Source organism: Nyctibius grandis, chromosome 9, assembly GCF_013368605.1.
Source record: "Nyctibius grandis isolate bNycGra1 chromosome 9, bNycGra1.pri, whole genome shotgun sequence".
Classification (NCBI taxonomy): Eukaryota; Metazoa; Chordata; class Aves; order Nyctibiiformes; family Nyctibiidae; genus Nyctibius; species Nyctibius grandis.
Genome location: NC_090666.1, coordinates 28,650,216 through 28,672,455, shown reverse-complemented (window position 1 = coordinate 28,672,455; position 22,240 = coordinate 28,650,216). Strand labels below are relative to the sequence as shown.

The 22,240-nt window shown below is 43.8% G+C and overlaps 1 protein-coding gene across 1 annotated transcript in view; it reads left to right on the top strand.

Annotated features, from left to right (window-relative positions):
• Positions 1-492: 492 nt before the first annotated feature.
• AGAP1 (ArfGAP with GTPase domain, ankyrin repeat and PH domain 1) overlaps positions 493-22,240 on the top strand; it is a 400,015-nt gene continuing 378,267 nt past the window's right edge. Inside the window, 4 exon segments of the mRNA XM_068407470.1 lie at positions 493-631; positions 633-653; positions 655-681; positions 683-713. Of these exon segments, the coding sequence (XP_068263571.1) occupies positions 548-631; positions 633-653; positions 655-681; positions 683-713 (163 nt within the window). The 5' untranslated portion in view covers positions 493-547.

Genomic DNA, 22,240 nt, shown 5'->3' with positions numbered 1-22,240 from the left:
GGGGTGTGTGCGTGGGGTGGGCCGTCCCGGGGGGAGCGGAGCGCGTCGCGTGCGCTGCCGCCACCGCACCGCGCGCGGGCGCCGGGCGCGAGAGCGAGGCTGGGCCGGGGGCGCGAGGCTGAGGGGAGGCCGGCCATTGGCTGCCGGCGCGCGCGGGGGGCGGCGGGACCGGCCGCAGCTGCGGAGTTGAGGCGGCGGCGAGCCGGGGGGGCCCGGCCGGGAGCTGAGCGGTGCCCGCCGCGCTGCCGCCCTCCATGGGGCCGGGGGCGGCCGGCTTGCCCTGCCCCAACGCCGCGATGAAGTGACAGCGGGCGGAGAGCGGCGGCGGCGCCCCTTGCGGGCTGCGAGGCGAAGGGCTGCTGCCGGCCCGGTCCGGGGCGGGCGGCGGGGGGTCCGGTGAGTGAGGCGGCAGCGGCTGGGGCTCGCCCCCTGCGCGCCCCGCCTCCCCCGCCGCCGCCCGCCGGCCTGCGCGGGGGTCTAGGTGCGGGGAGGGCAGGAGGAAGGCGGCGGGCCGGAGCGGGCGGTGGCGGAGGGGAGCGGCCGCGCCATGAACTACCAGCAGCAGCTGGCCAACTCGGCAGCCATCCGGGCCGAGATCCAGCGCTTCGAGTCGGTGCACCCCAACATCTACCTCCATCTATGAGCTGCTGGAGGCGGGTGGAGGAGCCGGTGCTGCAGAACCCAGATCCGCGAGCATGTCATCGCCATCGAAGGTGAGCCGGCGGCCCCCCTGGCAGCGGGGAGAGGGGCAGGCGGCGGGGGGTGCGCCCTGTTTCCCCCCCAGCCCATGGCCCTGCATGCGGGGCACCCGCGGGCTCACTGCGAGCAGCTGCCTGTGCTCTCCTGGCCGCCTTCCCTTCCTCCACCCCCCCGTGGTAGGCTTTGTTTTTTGGGGTGAGGGGTATCTTGGCCTGGTGCCCATCGGTTCCTCTGCTCTGAATGCCCAGGGTGGCCCCTGGGTGCGGGTCTGCTTTGCAGCCAAGTGAGAGGTGAATTTGGAGAAGTTGTTTTTGCGACTTGGCTGGTGCGCAGGGCAGAGTAGCGGTCTGGTTAGGAATGGGTTAAGGTGGGAAGGCTGATGCTTTGCCTGAGGAAGGGTGGAGAAAATGAGGTTTTTCTTCAGTGCTCCATGCAGTTTGTGATGGAGACAAGTTCCACTTTAGTGGTGTTAAGGGGGTAAACAAGATGTCCAGCTGGGTTACGGGAGCCGTAGTCTGTCTGTGCAGCAGTGTAAAACCAGATTTGAAGGCAAGATGGAGATAACAGTCTTCTAAGCTTAGATTTCTAGGCATCTGTCCCCGGAGGAGCACTGCAGAGACTCTTGAACGGCTTAGGATGTGCAAAATAAGAAAAAAATTGTCAGTACCGGGAAGTCTGCAGATATTATTCTCAAGTGTCACTGGAGTTAAAGAGAGCAAACAGTATTGGCCAAGAACATGTATGTTAAGAAGAAATTTTTCAGTTATTTTGCATTATAACTTACTAAGCTTTGTGTTGCATGCTTTTGCAATTGAAATAGTCTTCCACTATTGTGGAAGGGACTCAGGCTAGCAGAATATGATGTACCGCAGCTGAAATAGCGAGCTGCTTAAAACCATCTTATGTTGTTGGCCTGTCTTGTCCTGAAATTATACGTAGTAACAGAAGTCCTGCTGGAAAAGCTGCTATTGAGATTGTTACTTGAAAGACTGCGTTATTCGTCTGACTCTTAAGCAATGCAGCTTGAATAGACAAACATAGTGTTTAATGCCATTAACATTTTAGGGAGGAGGGGGCAAAAAAACCCCCTCTTTAGTGTTTTATATAGCGAGTTTCTGAGACTGGCAGTGCCTGTCACATATTAAAGAACAGTCGGACGCAGAGACTTAGCTGAGGACTATGTGGTAGAGTTTTGTGTGTATTCTGTGTTGTATTTGTGACTTTACTGAAATTGTGGTGTGTGGTTGTCGGCTTCTTGGAGTCTGGGTTGTCCTGGAAGGACTCCTGGGAGTCCTTCCCCTTTGCTCTCCTCTTTCACTGAAAAGATGTAAACTTAATATATATCGTGGGAAGGATACGGCACAGGCACCACTGTTCCTTTCTCAGTGCTGCTGGTGTTTGGATTTCTGTGGGATAGATGATGCCTTCAGCAGAACGTTGTTGTTTGGGTTTTTTTAAATGGTAATTAAGACATGTTTATGTGGTATAAATATGTTTCTTGAATAAGATGCATGGGATATAGTGATGCAGCCAAGTTTGTGTTGAAGTGGGAGGAGGAAGTGAAGCACTATATGGCATTATCTTCATAGCATGTGACTTGTGTTACTCTTCAGGTATTAATGATTTGTGTTACCTAACTGTAGCTCAGTTCATTTTTCAATCATGAAAACTTTAAAACCAAAATAGCTGCCTGCAAATACGTTTCAAAAGCAGAGCCGATGAGTAAAATTTTCATAGACAATTTGCTGTCTGACTTACATTGGACACTGAGTCATGAAACCGATTGATCTGATTCATGGGAAAGATTTATCTAGAAAAAGTGTATATTTTAAGTCTTTCATGTTCTGAGGGCTCTTCAACTAACTTTTAAATTTTAAAAATTGCATATATTTTAAAAAAACAACTCACTTGTTTAGATTACAACTCCACCAGGTTGTATTTTTGGTAAACCTCCTTTATCTAACTATTTCTTGCTGATACCAGCTTTTAAACCTAAGTGGTAATGCCATATTGCATGTAGGAAGAACTTAGAAACAGTCATTTGTTTTGTGGCTGCTGCAGTCCAATTTTGCTGCAAAGAGTTTAGTGTTACAATGGTACTCCCCAAATATCACAAAACCTTTTGAGTTTGAGATACTCAGCTTTTTCACTGACAGCGAGGAATCGTGGTGTGGTTGACATGTGGCTGGTGTGAGAAAATGTTAAGTAACTTTTTTGCTGAAATAGTTTCTTCCAGCAGAAGGAGAATTGTACCCTTTAAAGAAAAGAATATAGTCTCATTAGTTCAGGCTGCTTTAAAGCATAACTCTAATCAACGTGTGCTCCTCGAACGGCTCAAATAATACTTTCCTGCTCAAGAGAGGTTTAACAGATCTGGAGGAGAACATAGTTGAAATCTAAAGCAATTTGAGACTTAGTGAAGAAGAGACACTATTACTTATTCTCAGAATTTTCTTTTCAGTATAGAGTGGCACTGTCTTCCCAACGCTCTGGATTTTACTGGCAATATAAACCCTCTTTCTTTTTAGGCTTTGAGTTCTATTATAGGAGTGTCTGGACACACTTGCTGGACCAATGACTGTTGAAATAATGTGAAAATAAAACTGGCCTTTCAGCAGCAGCAATTCTTTATATTCAAGTCCACGAGCTGCATCTAATCTGAAGAGAGCAACTGCTAAACATTCCTAAATTGGGTCCTAAATTGGCATGTCGATATTTTTTGCACAGAGATTTCTTTCCTTGTATTATTCTAAGTTAGATGTGATACTGGGTAAAACAGTTCCATGTGATATTAGTTCATTAGTTTTTCCTCACTGGATAAAAATGCTAAAAATTGGTTACTTTCGGGTTCTTGCATTTCATAGAGTTGCAAAGTCAACAGTTCAAAAGCATACACTTGCATTCTGTTTTCTTTGTATGAAATTCATACTGAGTAGCCAAGCAATTTTAGATGCTGTTATTTAGGCTGTTAACTGGAGTAAAAACTGTCTTCGCATGGTCTGTAGTTCACGAGCTTAATTCCACCAGTAGATGTGTCAGTACTTGATCAATATTAAACAGTTCTTATTATGTTGTGTGCTTAGGAATGGGGAGAAGAAAACACGAATATTGACTTCAGCAGCCTTTAAATGGCTGGAAACATCTTGGGGTTTCAAGGTATGATGGTCTTACGGTGTGCGAGCAGATAGGTACAGGTAGATAGTAGCTGAATATGTCGGTTCCAGTTTCTGTCATCCAGACTGAGACTAGCATTACATGTTAAAACTTTCAAGAACGATGCAAAACAAAGGAAAGATGGTGAAAAATTTATTTCTAATCCTTCATGAAAGGATTTTAAGACAATTTAACAATGCCAATGTTGTCTTGGCTAATAGTCTATAAAACCACTTTTGCTAATATACTTATTATGAACAGATGCTAATACAGCAAGTGTCGAGCATCTGAAATAGTTTGCTCTTCTTTTACACAGTGGCAAGCCCATCAAATCGGATCCTGCTTCACACAGCAGATTTTCCTAACTGGCAAATATCTTGAATCCTCTAGTAATAAAACAAAGCCTTAATGATGAGGCTTAAGATACCTGCTTTAGTGTGCCTTGCGAGTGATTTGAAGATCTTCCCTGTGGCCTGTGGTTTCTTTTATTTCCCCTCTCTAAATGAATAGAAAAACTGATTTCTTTTTTTTTTTTTTTTTCTCTAAGGGGAAGCTGTTGCTTTAATTCTTATGGATGCCATACCAGACACTATTTGGTTATGAATTGCTGTGTTCCAGCGCATTTTGTGATTTCTATTCTAATTTTTCTGTTAAAAAAATCAAATCAATTGAAAAGTGTATTGTGAATGCTAGTTTGAATTTTGAAATTATGATTATGTGTTTCCTGGGACTTCAGAAATAGTCTAAGTCTTAGAGAAAATATCTGAGCTGTACTTTTGGAAATTACTTGTTCAGGGCAGCGCAAAGATCCTGACGCACTGGGGGAGTGGGTGGGTGGGAGAAACAGTAGAAGGTATAACCTGACTTTATTTTTTTTCTTTAGTTACTTTTAAAAGTACTGTTTCTTGAAAATAAAGTAATTAGATTGGAGCTAAAACTCTTGCAGTACATATGTGTTAGAGGCATCTGTCATTCACTGATGTGGGACTCCACTTTGGTGTTATTACCTGTTGTGGCCATTCTTTTCTTGGAGCCTTCTAATTTTCCAGCTCCTTAAATGCTGCTATCAAGTATGTTGGGGGGTGGGGGGGGGGCCAATGCTGCTGTGGGACTGTCTTATAGAAGTAGTTATACTCAATTTGGCATTGAGGTAACAATAGTATTTTAACACTTATGTTGCTCCTGAAATCCGAGATAAATGAGTTGAAAAATGAATGTACTGTAAGAGCATTGTTTTCTGTTGTGAAATACAAAACTACAGCTGCTTTTCTTAATGTACCTGTTCTCTCTTACTTGATGTGATAGAAAAATGGCAGGCACATCAGGGATCAACCTTCTTTAGCTTCCTATTGTGGAAGGAGTATCATAATTAGTTGAAAATATGGGACTTGCCTTTAACTTGCGAGCTTAGTGATTCAGAGGGTGAATCACTGCGGTGTGGTAGCCTCTTCTTAATAACGTGAGCCTTCCTGCAGGTGTACAAATAGCTCATGACAAGGAGCAAAAACTGATTGTACTACAAGACTTGGCAAAGAATTATATCAAGCAGCAACTTGGAAATGGGGATAGTCACTCTGAAAACTATTGAATACCAATCACTCCTTTTACGTAGCTATTTGCTTGAAACAGACTCAGGAGATTCAGCATATGGTGATCTCCATGCACTTAAATAATTATTAAATCAGGCTCTTGGGGAGAGGCATTTGGGTTTATGTTGTGTTATTTAAATAAATCAAAAGAATGATGGTATAGTTCGGCTATTTACACGTAAAGGAACAAAGCTGAAAAAACAAGTATTATATAAGACAATTGCATCTTGAAGCCTTAATAGCGCTCACCCTGTTCATGCTCTTGTTGTTGCTGTGCCGTTTTGAGCTGTGGATCAAACTATATGATTTGCAGTGATAAAACTGATTCTGCAAATGTACCAAGATGTGATTAAAATGTTTTATTGGAAGGTAAAAGGTTTACGAGGAGGTTTGGAGGCTGGTTGTGGCATCTCAGCTTGTAAACCAAAGCTGCTTTTTGCTTGTTTTGCTTTTCAGGTCCATGAAGTAAATAACTTAAGATGTTGTAGTTTTATTGATGGAGGGAGTCTCTGTGTTGGGCTGAATTTTGCTTTGAGGGTAAGTTTTTTGAGGTGGTGCCTGGAGAAACAGTTTCACAACCATAGCTGTATTGTTTCGGATTTGTGGGAGAGAGGGCAACAACAGAGCATCACTGGAATGTGCTTTTTTTGATTTTGTTCCAGGGGGATTGAATTAATGGGATTCAGTCAGATGTAGGGAATCTGAACACTATATCTAATGCATAAGTGTACCTAGGTAAATTCTGAGCTTGCATATACACAATAAGCATTGACTTGGGCAGTGATCATTGCCTGCAAGAGCCAGTGCAATATGTTTGGAACGAGTCTCTTAATGCCTTTTTCTGCTGGTAGTGCGTGTGCGACTTTGTGTACTGAGCTGTGCGTTGACCTAGCTCAAAGGCAGCATCTCCCTGCTGTGACTCTGGCTTGCTGTCTGTAGACCTTCAGTGCCGACACATTGATGAAACGCAGTACGTATTTTGTAGTTCTGGTGGCTAGGATCAAAATGGAAAGACGTTTCTTTTTAAAGTGGAAGGTAATAGACTTCAGCATGTGAGTAACCAAGAAAATAAAAATGCTTGCCCTTAACTTTACTTGCACAGTAAACTAAAAGTTAGGTTTGATAGTTGTGTTTTAAGTTACCGGAATGTCTTATTCCGAGTCGGAGTGACTGTGCTTTCTGGCTTAAGGTATGTGCTTTGTTGCTGTTCTCAGCAAAAGCTGCATGATTAAATATCAGATGTGTTTGAGTGAGTGCATAAAGTTACAAATCAAGAGGAAAGCTGTAAACCATTAACTTTTGAGGATAACTTTTTTTCCTGAGCAAAGAAAGAGACATGCTGTGTGGATCAGCTGATGTTGTTGGAACAAATGTGTTATGAGGCTTTAGGTTTTTTCAGGGAGTGTGCCGGTCTTCTTCACACCGTTTTGCTTTGGGGATTAGTTTAAAGCAGCATGCGATAATGCTGAAACAAGAGTTCATGCTGCTGTGTATACAGATCACTGTTTTTATTTCTATTTAAATTGGCAAATGAGTCTTACTCCCTAAGAAGAGGGGCACTCAGCAGTGCAGCAGATGGGACATTTGATTTGCTTTGGCTTCATCTCAGGCACTTGGGAAAAGGAAACACACCTTGCCACGTGGTTGCTGTGTTGTGTTCTGCGTTGTACTTTGCTGAGGCCAAAATGACAATTGCAGTTTCCTAAAGTGACATAGATGTTCAAGCTAAGTGTCTTCACAAGATTTATCTTCTAATAAGGTATATTATCTGGCACTTGAGGTATCCATAGTCTTAGGTCTTAACTTTACCACCTGAAGAAAGTGGTTTGAATCATGGATCACATGGTGAAAACTCATGTGGGAATCACAGAATCACAGAATCAACCAGGTTGGAAGAGACCTCAGGGATCATCGAGTCCAACCGTTGCCCTTACACCACCCTGTCGACTAGACCATGGCACTAAGTGCCATGTCCAGTCTTTTCTTAAACACATCCAGAGATGGTGACTCCACCACCTCCCTGGGCAGCCCATTCCAATGTCTAATAACCCTTTCTGTAAAGAAATTCTTCCTGATGTCCAACGTGAACCTCCCCTGGCGAAGCTTGAGGCTGTGCCCTCTTGTCCTATCGCTAGTTGCCCGGGAGAAGAGGCCGACTCCCACTTCACTACAACCTCCCTTCAGGTAGTTGTAGACTGCAATAAGGTCACCTCTGAGCCTCCTCTTCTCCAGGCTAAACAACCCCAGCTCCCTCAGCCGTTCCTTGTAGGTCAGACCCTCCAGACCCTTCACCAGCTTGGTCGCCTTCCTCTGGACTCGCTCCAACACCTCAACATCTTTCTTGAAGTGCGGGGCCCAGAACTGGACACAGTACTCAAGGTGCGGCCTCACCAGTGCCGAGTACAGAGGGACGATCACTTCCCTAGACCGGCTGGCTACGCTATTCCTAATAGAGGCCAGGATGCCATTGGCCTTCTTGGCCACCTGGGCACACTGCTGGCTCATTGTTTAGCCGGCTGTCGATCAGCACCCCCAGGTCTCTTTCCACCGGGCCGCTTTCTAACCACTCTTCCCCCAGCCTGTAGAGCTGCATGGGGTTGTTGTGGCCGAAGTGTAAGTCCCGGCACTTGTTCTTGTTGAACCTCATGCCGTTGGTCTCGGCCCATCTATCTAACCTGTCCAGATCCCTCTGTAGGCCTTCCTACCCTCCAGCAGATCGACACTCCCACCCAGCTTGGTGTCATCTGCAACTTTGCTGAGGGTGCACTCAATCCCTACGTCTAGATCATCTCTAAAGATATTGAACAGCACCGGCCCAGAACTGAGCCCTGGGGAACACCGCTAGTGACCGGCCGCCAGTTGGACTTTGCCCCATTCACCACCACTCTCTGGGCTCGGCCAGCCAGCCAGTTTTTTAACACATTTAAGAGTCCACCCATCCAAGCCCTGGGCAGCCAGTTTGTCCAGGAGGATGCTGTGGGAGGACAGTGTCGAATGCCTTACTGAAGTCTAGATAGACTACATCCACAGCCCTGCCCTCATCTACTAAGCGGGTCACTTTGTCATAGAAGGAGACCAGGCTGGTCAAGCAGGACCAGCCTTTTCATGAATCCATGTTGCTGGCCCCGATGCCCTGATGTCCTGCATTTGCCGTGTAATGGCACTCAGGATGATCTGTTCCATCACCTTGCCTGGCACCTGAGGTCAGGCTGACAGGGCTATAGTTCCCCTGGGTTGTCCTTCCAGCCCTTCTTGTAGATGGGCGTTACATTGCTAATTTCCAGTCAGCTGGAACTTCTCCAGTTAACCAGGGACTGCCGGTAGATAATCGAGAGTGGTTTGGCAAGTTCATTTGCCAGTTCCTTCATTACTCTGGGGTGAATCCCATCTGGGCCCATAGCCTTGTGGGTGTCCAGCTGGCACAGCAGGTCACTAACCGTCTCCTCCTGGATTATGGGAGGTTCACACAGCGCCCCCCCGTCCCTAATTTCAGGCTCTGGGGGCCGAGTCTCCTGAGGACAACCGGTCTTGACATTAAAGACCAAGGCAAAGAAGGCATTGAGCACCTCTGCCTTTTCCTCATCCCCTGACACTACACTACCCTCCTCATTCAGCAAGTGGTGGAGGCTCTCCTTGACCCTCCTTTTGCTGTTGATGTATTTGTAAAAGCTTTTTTTGTTGTCTTTGACTGTAGCAGCCCAAATCAAGCTCTAATTGAGCTTTGGCCCTTCTAATCTTCCTCCCTACACAACCTGGCCACGTCCCTATAGACCTCCCAAGTTACCCGACCCTTCTTCCAGAGCAAGTAGGTTCTCTTTTTTTCCTTAAGTTCTAGCCTAAGTTCTCTGTTTAACCAGGCCGGTCTTTTTCCCGACGCTTGTCTTCCTACACAGCGGACAGCCTGCCTCCTGAATATTTAGCAATTCCCTTTTGAAGCATGTCCAGCCTTCCTGGCTCCTTTGCCCTTCAGGACCGATTGCCAAGGGACTCGGTCCACCAGCCTCCTTAAACAGGCTAAAGTCAGCCCGCGGAAATCTAAGGCAGAAGTTCTGCTCTTGCCCCTCCTTACTTCCCCCACTATCGAAAAACTCTAATATTTCGTGGTCGCTACTCCCAAGACGGCCACCGACCCTCACATCTCCCACTAGTCCTTCTCTGTTCACAAACAACAGGTCAAGCAGGGCCCCTCCTCTAGTGGGCTCATTTACCACTTGCATGTGGAAGTTGTCCACACATTCGAGGAACCTCCTAGATTGCTTCCTCTCTGCATGTTGTATTTCCAGCAGACATCCAGCAAGTTGAAGTCGCCCACGAATACAAGGGCCGGCTACAGGGCGGCTTCTGACAGCTGCTTGTAAAACGCCTTGTCCGCCTGCTCATCCTGGTTGGGTGGTCTATTACAGACTCTCACCGTAATGTCCGTCCTGCCGACCTTCCCCCTGATCTTCACCCATAAACATTCAACCTTGTCATCCTCACCATCTTCCTCAATTTTGACACAGTCCAAGCACTCCCTAACATACAGCGCTACCCCACCGCCTCTCCTGCTTCACCTGTCCCTCTTAAAGAGCTTATAGCCATCCATAGTTGCACTCCAGTCATGAGAGTCATCCCACCACGTTTCTGTGATGGCAACCACATCATAACCTTCCTGCTGTACAGTGGCTTCTAGCTTTTCCTGTTTGTTGCCCTTACTGCATGCATTGGTGTAAATGCACTTCAGCTGGGCTAGAGGCCTTGCCCCCGACGCAGGCCTGTCACCCCTAGGTTCATTTGTGGCTGCCCTGGTCTTATCCTCCTCCCCCATCGAACCTAGTTTAAAGACCTCTTGATCAGCCCTGCCAACTTCTGGGCCATAACCCTTTTGCCCTTCTGACTCAGCTGTTCCCCATCCGGCATAAGCAGGCCCGGTGCCATGAAAGCTGCCCCGTGGTCAAAGAACCCAAAATCCCACCTACGGCACCAGTCTCTTGGCCAAATATTAACCTGTTGTACTTTCATAGTCTTTTCCCTATTTTCACCAAACACCGAAGGAATTGAAGAGAATATCACCTGCGCACCTACCTTTACCAAACGCCCCAGGCCCCTGAAGTCCCTTTTGATTGCCCTGGGACTTCTCTCTTCAATCTCATCCCTACCCACCTGGAATACTAATAGTGGGTAGTAGTCAGAGGGCCTCACCAGTTCAGGAAGCCTCCTGGCAACATCCCTTACCCGAGCCCCAGGGAGGCAGCAGACTTTCCTGTGAGTCGGGTCTGGCCTGCATATGGGGCCCTCCGTTCCCCTTAGCAGGGAGTTGTCTATAACAATTACTTTTTCTCCTTTTTTGGAGCTGGTTGCAACCCCTCTTACTTGGTTGCTTCTGTTTACGTAGCCCCGTAGAAGGTCTTTCACCTAGATTCGTGTCTTCCTGATGCTCAGGAAGACACTCAGGCTTCAGCACCTCATACCTATTTTTCAGGGGTACATGGGGAGGGGAGGAAGGTCGGGATGGGATTTGCCTGCCACCCCGAGCAGGGACCTGCCTCCATTCCCCCCCATCCCCTAGGTCTCCTCCTGCTCCTTGTGGAGGAGGAAGAGGATCCTCTACTACCCGGGGAGCATTAGGCCCGTCCGTTTTCCCCAGGACAGGCAGGGAACAGCACTGCCCGCCAGCCTCTTCCTGGGATGCTCCTGTGCTCCTTAACCTAATACGATGTGTGCTCCTAATATGATGTATTTTGTTAATTGCAAATATTAAGGATGCACTTACAAATATACTGTAGTCTTACAGTTATAAATGAGATTAAAACCCCCACTTTTTTGGGAGAATGATGGAGGTTGGGAATTTTGCTGGGTAGATGAAGAACATCTCCCCAGACCTCAGGAATGCTCTGTTCTCTACTGCATCACAACTGGGAATTGGTTTTCTCCTTACCAGTAAGCAAGGTAAATGGCAGTGTTGATATTTTTGGCAAATCTTTGAAGAAAACGTAAAGTAAGCACCAAAGTCTTAGTAGCTGAAATGGAGAACTCATTTGCATATCAACTGTGTGACCTTCTGCTGACAGTGCATTCCATACCTCCATTTCTGCAATTTTTAGTTTTTATGTTAAGAGTATTCTTTCTGACCTTCATACACACAGCTTTACATAATTTGTGGAAAAAATATAAAATGATTACTTTGTAATCTACAGTGGATAAAGTTCCCGTAGACTGAGCGAGAAAATATTGTATTAAATATTTTTGATAATCCTAACCTCCGTGGGAGTAAGAGGTTTGTCTTCTATAATACTAGTTTTTGTCCTTGACTGCCTTCAAGCACTGTCTGTACTTCATCTCACCTGTACTGAGGGAGAGCTGTGGCTAAACTTCTCTTCTATGTTCTCACTTCTTGTACCATGAAATAATGGAGCAAAGACAGTGCCAGATGTGGGCAAGTTGTGAGATGCTGCTAATTTTTTATTTAAAGACTTCTGGGAATTCTGTACCATCAGGACTTAAATACAGTTTTGTGGGTGTCATCTGTGTATGGCGAGAGATGTATGGATGGAGCCCCATGGCGAGGGTGAGCGGGTGCCCCTGCCACTGCCCGGGCACGAACGGAAGAACAGAGGGTGAGGGACAAAGATCCCAATTAGTGGGGCACTAACTCAGAGCAGGAGGCTCAGACCAGTTTGGTTGGGGACGGTACTGGGAGTTCCGCACCCCCCCCCCCCCCCCCCCCCCCCCCCCCCCCGCCCCCCTCCCCCAGCACTGAGAACACTGGTGTGATGAGTTGTGCCTGTTCCTGTGCAGGAGAGCAGCTTGACCTGGGCGCCTGGGTCCCTCCTCCCATGCCTGGCCTTGATGGGGTGTGTTTTGGGAGTGGTTTTATATTTTTTATGTGGGTGGGTTTTTTTTTTATTATTTTTTATTTTTTTAAATCTAAATTCCTAGTTAGCACTGGTGAGGCTACCCTTGAGGTACTGTGTCCAGTCCCGAGCTCCCCAGGACAAGAGAGACATGGGCATACTGGAGAGAGTCTGATGAAAAGAGCCAAAATGGAAGAGCTGACGTGGCTATCGGTTGTGCTAGTTACTGGGCTTTCACTTATTTGTTCGTCATGTTATGCTTAGCACTTTACTAGCAACATTCGTGTGTCATACTTCTGGGGGTTTTAAGTGGTTGGTATTGAACCCTGTTGCTGTCCTAGAAAATTTAGGGTTTAAATGCAGTGAGAAGACACAGTTCAAGTGCAGTCATGAACTCTCCAGTCTCTGGGTACAGGGCACTGAATAGCTTTGTGAGTGATGGGGTGAAACTTTTAAAAGGATTTTATAAAATCAGGAACACTTCAGTCCTGTCTATGTGGAATGACTTTTCAACTGCTTCTTAGTCTCCTGGACAGAGCTTTTGATGTAAAGGTGTCCGCAATTGATTTGTTCTTCTGTTGTAATTGTGATGAGGCTATAAATGCTGCATGAATTATGTGAGTAATGCTAGAAAGAAGGTAACAGTGCCATCTCCCTTGGACGTATTTGGGCTACCAGGGATCTATAACTTCTTAGAATGTTTTGTTTTGCATTTCTAATTCTGAGGTGGCACTAGAGGGATTGTCGGGTTCCCTCGTTGGTAGCGAGTCCGTTGTGGGCAGCTGGTAATTCCAAAGCCCTCTGGAAGTATTTAATGTCTTTTTTTTTAAAAAAAAAAAGTGTACGGAAGCAGATGTGTTACTTAATCAGTATGTGCACATTCAACCTCATTAATGCCCTTTCAGGATTCTGACTAATGTCATATCTGGAGCCTGTATAATGGTACAGATGAAAGGGTGTTAGGTGACGGTGCATTTCTAACCCAGCGAATGACTTGTTTTTTCACTTTTCTTTTCCTGTTGCTTCAGTAAGCTTCAGTGAACCACTTAAGGAAGCAAATACTAGAAATACAGGGTTGGTATGTATGAGATGTGTAAATTTCAGCATCTTGTTTAGTAGCTTTATTTGTTTACATAGTTGGATGATGAATGTAAACCTAACAATTAGACAGCTATTTTGTTTGGTAATTTCCCCTTCTGTACTTGAGAAAAATACAGGCAAGCAAAGTGACTCTTAAGAATACTGGAATTGAATCTATAGCTTTAACTGATTTTTTTTTTTTTTATTAGTTTATATTATCTATACTTTACAACTCTGTTTTTCAGTAACATAACCAGAAGGAGGACACAGCAAGATAGTCACCATTGCACGATTTCGTAGCATCCTGTAACTTACTTTTGCTACTTTGATAAACAAATACACTAGTGTACGAACGTATGATTTCCATTGTCTTACTGCTTCAACTTCCCATGCTCAGGAGAGCAGCTGGGAAGGAAGCCTGTCTTTTAGGTATCACAGCAACTGTGTTCTCTAGAGGAAATATGCTAAAAGCCTGGCACTCGGGGTGCCCGGACAGCAGGCATTTAAACATATACCACTTAACTTTGGCCAGTGCTTGTGTATCCGAGTTAAACTAGTTGTGAACCAAAAGCAAGGCTTTTTGTGTGATTTGGTCAGTAACCCAGGACAGATGTCTCAGGACCTTAAATAAGGAGGTGACTGGTGTGTGAATTTGTGTGAACTTGGAAAGCAAGCGTAGCAGGAAGACGTATTAGACATTAGACTTCAGCTGCCTATCTGAATACGCTTGCTTTGCGTTTTTATATTTCTTACGGAACGTTTAATTATTGAAAGACAACTTGTACACGGAATAGTAGTTCTTAGGGTAACCGTAGCATGGTACTGGACAGCAGATGTAGTTTCCCACTAATGACACATGAAAGGAGTTGCATTTGAGTGTAGGATCCCCTGTGCTCTCATCAGAGTCTGATACGAATGAACCGGTGATCTTAAGATACTGAAATGGCCGTCTAGCACAGGAATAAAATCATCAATATGCTTCTGTATTCTGTGCTGCCAGAGCTTGTTCCTCTCCATGGAGGCAGTGTTAGGTGGAGTGAAAGCCATAAGCCCTGCAATAGTTAGCAGGCATCTCCGATCAAAACTGCACTGCCTCTGGGCTGGGATAATAAAGTTCATGAGCACACTGTTGTAACGCACTGATGCAGTGAAGAGAAGCAGAAAGCCAGTTATAGCAGTAGGAATCTACAGCATTTCTTGTTGTGAACTTGGCCGACTAAATTCCCTGTATTGCTTTCAAAATGTCGAGCTGACTGTGCAGGGTACAAAAGGTCTCTTGAAAACGAAGCCTTTAGTAATGCTGAAATAGCATGAAGGAGTTGACATTGGATTCTTATATTTGAATATTGTTGTCTCTTCTTTGGTAAACCTAACGTAAAGGTATGAGTTAGGCTTAGTGACTAAGGGCTTCATGATATGTAAAGATTTAAATAATAACTGATACTTCTGCCATAGTATGCTGTTACGGTCATTGCACTGCTCACGATCACCTGTAGGCTTGGTAGACATTTATGTTCAGGCAAAGGTGGCATCCTCTTGGAAGAACGTGACAAATTGGGCCTGATAAGAAATAGGCAAAAGTCAGAGAGAGTAGCTGTGCATGGTCGCTAAATTGGCATACAGCTTTGTATCTGCTGTTCTAGCTACTGTTGGAGGCATATTATAAAACAGGTATTGGGTTGTTGAGAGGAAGATGGGCTGTATCTCTCTTATTTGGATAACTTCACTGTTTAGCACTAAAAACTAGAAGGATAGCTTGGAAAATCTAATAGGGATGGACATTTGATAGTGAGAATTCTGATAAAGCAGTTACAAATCATTTTGTTATTAATTGCACCATCTCTGTTTCTGGCTAGAAGGTGTTACTGGTTATATTGCCAAGGGTACAAGTGTCAGCTATCAAAACTAATAAATAATGACAGTGAAGTAAAATAAAGTTCCTTTGCTTTCATTTACATAAAATCAATGATGTAGTAGAGTTTAAAAATGCTTTTATAGTAAAGCTTTGTTAGTATTTTCAATAGACTCTGAAGTCTTAATAGGATTATTTTCCTTTTTGGTACCGTGGCTAAAGGTAGTAATAGTTTCCCTTCAAAATACATTGCTTCTAGAAAATTTGTTTTAGATTGCTGTTCAAGCTTGGGGTTGAAAGACTTCTGTGGGTCTCTGGGCAAGCTTCTGATCCCTCTGCACAGGATGGCGACAGTGATGGGTAGACTGTTTTGGCATTGTATGAAAATGGTAAAAATCGACAATACTACTGGTGTGCTCTGAATAGGAAGAAAATCTATAGCTGCAGCCTTACCACATGTGGGACTATAGTCGTTTATCACTTATCTATGGCAATTCTGTTACTTGAACATGAACTTGTAGGTTCACCCTGGGAGATGAGTAAATGAAAGCAGGAAGGAATAGAAACAAGCTGTGGAAAACTGTTCCTGTACTCTGTGGTAGCTCATCTATTTAGTCCCATTTCATTACTTTCTCTCATGCAAAATAAGATTCTAATTTAACCCACATTAATTAAGCTTCAAAAAATACTTTACTGCTATAGATTGTAGCATTTAATAGCACCTAGATGTGTAACAATACATTCGTTTTATGGATGGAGGTTCTTGCTATTGACTCATCTTGAAAAAATTAAATTTGAGTAGGGTGGGGATGACCAAAAGGGCACAACTAGCTTGAGGCAAAAGATGCACTGAATACATGGATGCGTGACCTCTGGAGGGAAGCAGGTGGATGGGTGTTAATCATCTGGGTACCAATGCTAGCCAGGTGAGATGCACAATATTTTACAGCGACAGCTGCCTTGATAATGGCTTAATGCCCTTTAAAGCTAGTATTTGAGCTGAAGTCAGGAGACTACATGACTTATAAAAGACAGTACTTCTCCGGGAATATTTTGCTTACTGGAACATCTTGCTTCCTGCAATAATTGTAGTGAATTCAGAGGGTTGCTAGTTTGATTTATGATGCTAATTGATGTGGTAGTTGATGTGAATGGCATGTACTAATTGCTCACTTGCTGATCCTCTCCAAATTATCTGACAAAAGCTTTTAAAATGGAGCATGTCATGTTTTTTAATACTCGTCGGCATACAAACATGAATAATTGGGGGCTACTGTTTTGCTTGGAATTGCCTAATATAAGTACTGGTCCATTTTAGTCACTGTAATGTTTCAGGGGAACCATTGTCTGTACGGTAAAGGTAGAATATGTATGATACTTGAGCGTGCAGTTTTAGGTAACTGTCCTGGTTTTGCAGGGATAAATTATAGAATCAGTTTTCTGTTAGATTTTTTTTTTTGTTTGTGGCCAGCCATGGTATGGTGATCAAGGCCATTAGCAGTTAGCCAGGTGCTAAAGCTATAAGAAGCGAAAGCCAGGACAGCTGACCCAGGCTGGCCCACAGGTGTATGCTATAAGACTAAACGTCACGTTCACTATAATGGGAAAGCTTGAGGGGATGATTGGGGCTCTGTCCTCTCTTTGCTTTGATTGTTTACTTCTCAATGGTCACCATCCCTAGAGAGTTTCACCACTGCTATATAAGCCAAAGTATAACTTTTTGTCTTTTGTATAGTGTTACTATAGATATTGATTTTCTTATTTTATTAAGTCTGTTTAAATTTCAGCCAATGAGTTCTCTCTCCTTTTCCTAAGTCCCTTTCTTAGCTGGGGAGGGGTCTTGGGTGATAGAGCAACTGGTTATTGTTTAGCCCTGGGTGCCGGCTAAAGTGAGACAGTAACGAAATACATGGATGAGCCATTTGAATTTGTGTTGATGCATAAAAGCCATCAGTCAGTGCAGCAGAAACTGCAGTAGGTAAAACATAAGAAAAAAAACCCGTGGATTAATTCATGCAATGGTATTGAGATAAGAGTAGGTTGACTGTGTCTGATTCTGGTAAAGGAAAGGCACATTAAGTATTTTACTTCATGGGCAAACCCATCAACTCTAATATAAGCGAAAAGCTTTTGTATTTCTGGGCTGATGGGGGGAATCTTAATGTTAGATTAGGGAACGCAATAGTCTGTAGAGAGATACTTTTAACCTTCACTTAAAATAAGGAAAGACCTGTTTGAGGAGAGCTGGTTTTTTCAGTTTGAGGGCTGTACAGGCTGCTGTCTGTGTGTGAAGGGGTAGCTGAGCAGGATCTCTTCTGTAACTGCAGGGCTGTCAGTTGATGTGTGTTACGGTGAAATCAAAATATCCTCATGTATTGGAGTTCCTGACAGATGGGTGGTTTGATAAAATGTACATTAGTCTACCTTGAACTAAATTCCAAGGTGATTTAGACACTTTAATGACTATGAAATTTTCTAATTTGAGACTTGCTGTGGGAGCAAGCCAGTAAGCACTGAAATGAGACTATAGACAGCTGAAGAAATTTAGTCAATTTGGAGGGGAAAAAGTGCATTTAAATACTGGTGTTTGGCTCTAACTTGAGTGTAGGCTGTGAACAGCAAGAGGTAAAATACTTTAGTGACCTAATAAGTACAAGTATGTCCCTAAAGGAATTACTTGATGTTAGGTAATGACATGCTATTAAAATTAAAGCTCAAATACATATCCCCTTGATTTGCTAACTAGGCCAGTCAGTAGCTTTTGAAAAAGACTCCAGTAGATAAATAGGAAAAAATCAATTTTTGCCAGAATGTTGTAGAGAGTAAGGTAGTCTACTGGCATTGTTTCCGATTTTCATTTTTTAATTAGTATGTAAATAAGGTAGCTTACTTAGGCTGAGCCAGCTGCTTGATAGAAACTTGAATACAAATGTTGTCTTCTTGGAAGAAAGTGGCACCAAAGCAAGGCATTGTAGAAGTTGTCTGGTAGTCCATGATGTCAGTGAAAGGTGCTATCGGAGGAACCTCTGTTACTGTCCAACAGTGATACATTTCTCCTGGGTTATCTGACATTCTGCAGCTATTCTTGTGTAGCTTGCATAATATTTTTCTGCTCAGCAGATAGGAATATTACTTTTTAGGGAGGTGGTGGTATTTGATAAAAGCTGTCCAGTGATGACATGTTAGGTAAATAAAATACTGATAAATAGCTCCAATTACAAATGGGATTAGATCTTTTTAAAACAACATTGGGGGGTCTGTAATTAAAAAAAAATCCACCCAACTGCTCCAAGCAGGTATGAGCATAGCTGTATAAATCTGTTCTTCCTGACTTGTGTATTTTTGTTTAGTTATATTTAATAATACTCAGTAAGTGGCTCCAGCTATTATACTTGCTGTGGTAAATCAGAGATACTCAATCTACTTGAAAATATTTGGAGACAGCTTAAAAAAAAAAAGTACTAATTGTGTGATTGTTGCAATGTGTTAGAGAAAGCTATGCCTTTGAAAAAGTCACCTCTTCCCGTTGTCTACATGTTGGTTGTAAATGTGACTTTGTGTGGACATGAATGTTGGAGATTGCATGCAAGTATTTAGCTTGGATGCAAATGTTAATGCTAATGCTGAGGTGGGACTCGTTAAGGGACTGTCTAGAGGATGGTTAGTCTGTGTTTGATGTTGCATGCTGTCACTGTGTCCTTGGTTTGGCCTAAACCAGGCCGATTTTCCTTTCAGTGATTTTTACTTTCAGCTAAGTCTCCTCTAAGTAACTGCACTTTCTGAAACTAACTACATGTTTGCAGACAGTGTCTGCTTCCAGGACTGATAACGCTCGAAGTTTGTAGTTATCGCTGAGGCACCGGTAGGGATGTTGTGCAGTAAGGCTCTTGCTGTACTTTTTCTTAGAGAAACCAAGGTCACAGCTGAATTCCTCACTGCTTACAAGTGAAAAGCCGAAGGGGCGTCGCAGCTGCAGGGGGGAGCAGACAGGGCAGGTGACCCAAAATTGACCAACGAGGGTATTCCATCCCATACACTCATTCTCGGTATAAAGCGGGGGGATCACGAGGGTCTCGCTCTCTGGCTCTCTTGCTCTTTTCTGCTATGGCCGGTGTCCAAGGAGGACTCCGACTGTTTTCCTGCTGCCCCCCGATCCTGATCTGTGCATCCCTGAATCCAGCTCTCGACCGTCGCTAGGCCCAGCCTGGGCCTTCCCGGAGCCTGCCCTGCAGTGCCGGTGGTGACGTTGCCGACATCGGGGGAGCTCGATCTTGGTTTGTATATATATTGTATATATTTGATTATTCCAATATTATTATTATACTCTTTTTCATTATTATAGGTTTATTAAAACTGTTTTAACTTTCCAACCCGTAAGTCTCTCTCCCTTTTCCCTTTCCCTTCGGGTGGGGGGGGAGGGTTAACAGAGAGCGTCTGCTGCAGGTTTAATCGCCAGCCCAGCTTTAAACCGTGACACACTGTTGCTAACACCTAAGCTGACTAGATTGAAGCTGGCTTCAATATTTACAGGAAAATACTGTAGTTTTAAACGAGATTAATTTTGAGATGTGTTTTTCCTGCAAATTCTGGAAACAGTTTTGTTTGAAAACAGTAAGTAACAGGAATATGAACAGTGCCTATTCCCTCAGTCTCTTGTTTGCCTCTTAAACTTGTTAATCAAGTCACTAAAAAAAGCTGTCCATAGCTAGGTTGTGTCAGCAGAGAGAGAGGGTATTTATTGACCTCAGGGGAACATATTCCCTGGGCAGTGATTAAGATACGGGTTTCACTGGGGATAGTGTGTGGAGCAAACTACAGGATGCCAGAAAATCCCTCTACTGTCTCATGACTCTTTGCTAGTCGGGTTTGATTTCTGTTAGCCACACGTGTGTTCTTAGGGTGTTTGGTGGGCCTCCTGTGAGGATCACATCTGGATTGAGAAAAACCAGTCTGCATAACAGGTGCTTGTTGAAACATTAAAGTTTAAAAAGCTAAAATCAAGAATGAGTGCAGTGGGCTTAAACTTGATGATAGGTGATTTAAACTTCCATAAAGCTCTGAAAAAGCAGCAGGGATGGCAACATAACACTGATTATGAACTGTCCTTCAGATTCTGTATTGTCAGATTTTTGAAGTAGTACTATTCCTGTACAGACTCAAATAAAAAAAACAGTGATAGTTGTCTTTTGTCTAATTATAGTCCAGTCTTTTAAAGCAAATCAAAATCTGAGTCTTAGAATCTAAGATAGTCCGGTATGTGTCATGAAAATGTTGACTCTGTGATAGTGGCTCATTTGTTGGCATCCCAGGTGGGTTTTGTGTATTGGATGCTGTGGCCAAGCTATTGCATAAGCACTTCTGCCTTGCACAAGAGTGATCTGAAAGCCCGTTCTGTGGGTGCTACTGGTCCCGGAGGTAGAATCAGTGGCTAAAACCATTTCTATATGGATGTGCTTGTCTTGAGCACAAAAAAAAAGTATGGGGAAACAAATGGAATTTGAATACATGGGAGTTGTGTGTGAGAAAACTGTATTAGGTTTAATCTTCTCCTAGGAAAGGTGGACAAATAGAAACTTTGATGCTGGTGAAAAATGAGAGATGCAAAATCATCACTTGGGGAGAGAGTGCGGGATTTATTTTTTCACTGTAACAGCTTGAAAGTAAGTAATTCCTATGAAGCTGTAAAAATTGATTTTAATGGTCAAGATAGCTATATACACTTGAGGCATGGAATAGTTAGTGGTTTCCTAACTTGAAAGAATCATTTTTTTCTTAGTGTTTGCCTCCAAGCCGGACAAACAGGCCACTGAAATGTAGGTGATGGCTGGAATATAGAGGCTTCAGTGTGTGTTGGTTTTACTCTAGCAAACTTTTCAGGTGGTTGCAGACTTTTGGAAATAAAAGCAGCAAAATTCTCATAATACTCAAAGACCAGCAGCTGTTCCTGGGAGATTTTGAGTATAAACTAAAATGACAAAACTTGAGGAATTCCAAAGGCTTCTGGATTACCGCTTTGAGCTGCTTGGGATGTTGTGAAGGGCTTTGGATGCTGGACCTGGTTCTGCTTCTGGTCTCCATGACTGCCAACTTTTAAGACTGACTTCTGTATTTAGGCATGTATGTATACTGTATCATAATGAACATCTGATTTGAAAGCTAAGATGTTTTAACTACGGGTGGGCTATGGCACTTGTTTAATTTGCATCTTCCATCTACTTATCAGGAAATGTATGAATTTGCAGTTAACTTTTAAGTGTTTAATAATAAGAATTAGCACATTGATTTCCTGAAAAGAACAGTGACAGTAAATCAAGTTGCTTTTATTTATGTTGCATTCAAGTGAAATGTGACAGGGGAGTATTTGTGAGAAGGAACATGTAAAGTACCTTGCCAGTGACAAATGGTGATATAAGATTGAAATAACTGAGATTGAAAATCAAATCTATTTCTGATCCTATTTAGTGAAACAAATCAGCTCCCAAACAGATGGCTTCAGCGGGAGTTAAGTAGTAACTTCACGTTTTTAGGTTTGTTGAACGGCAGAACTGATGACGTCCTGGTTCCTGTGGCTCTGTCCTCCTCCTGGAGAGCTTCACTGTAAAGATGCCAGCAGTCCTCGTGCTTTTCATCCACTTTTTCGTGCTCCCTTCTGTAAGCCAAGCTGCTGGCGGAACAAGAGGCAGCTGTGCACAAGCTACCTGTGTGTCACCAAGTATGTGTGCTGGTGTACAGGCATGCGTGCAGAGTGACGGGCGGCAGGGCAAGGGGGGACCGTGCACACGGGGAGTCTGTTCTTCCAGCTGGAAGACTAGTTTAAGCGTTCTTTTTATACCCTTCTCCTAGGTGTTTTGTTCTCTAGACTTCTGCTGCTGTCAAATCAAGCTGAACTGAGTAAAGAACTCAAAATTTCAAAGTGGCAGAGAGGATTTTTCATGTGTACACATGAGGTTTACTGTAACATGGTGTTTTTCATCCAGTGGCTAAACTGACTTTGATAAAAAGAAACAAACCATTCTAATTTATGCTCTGTGTTT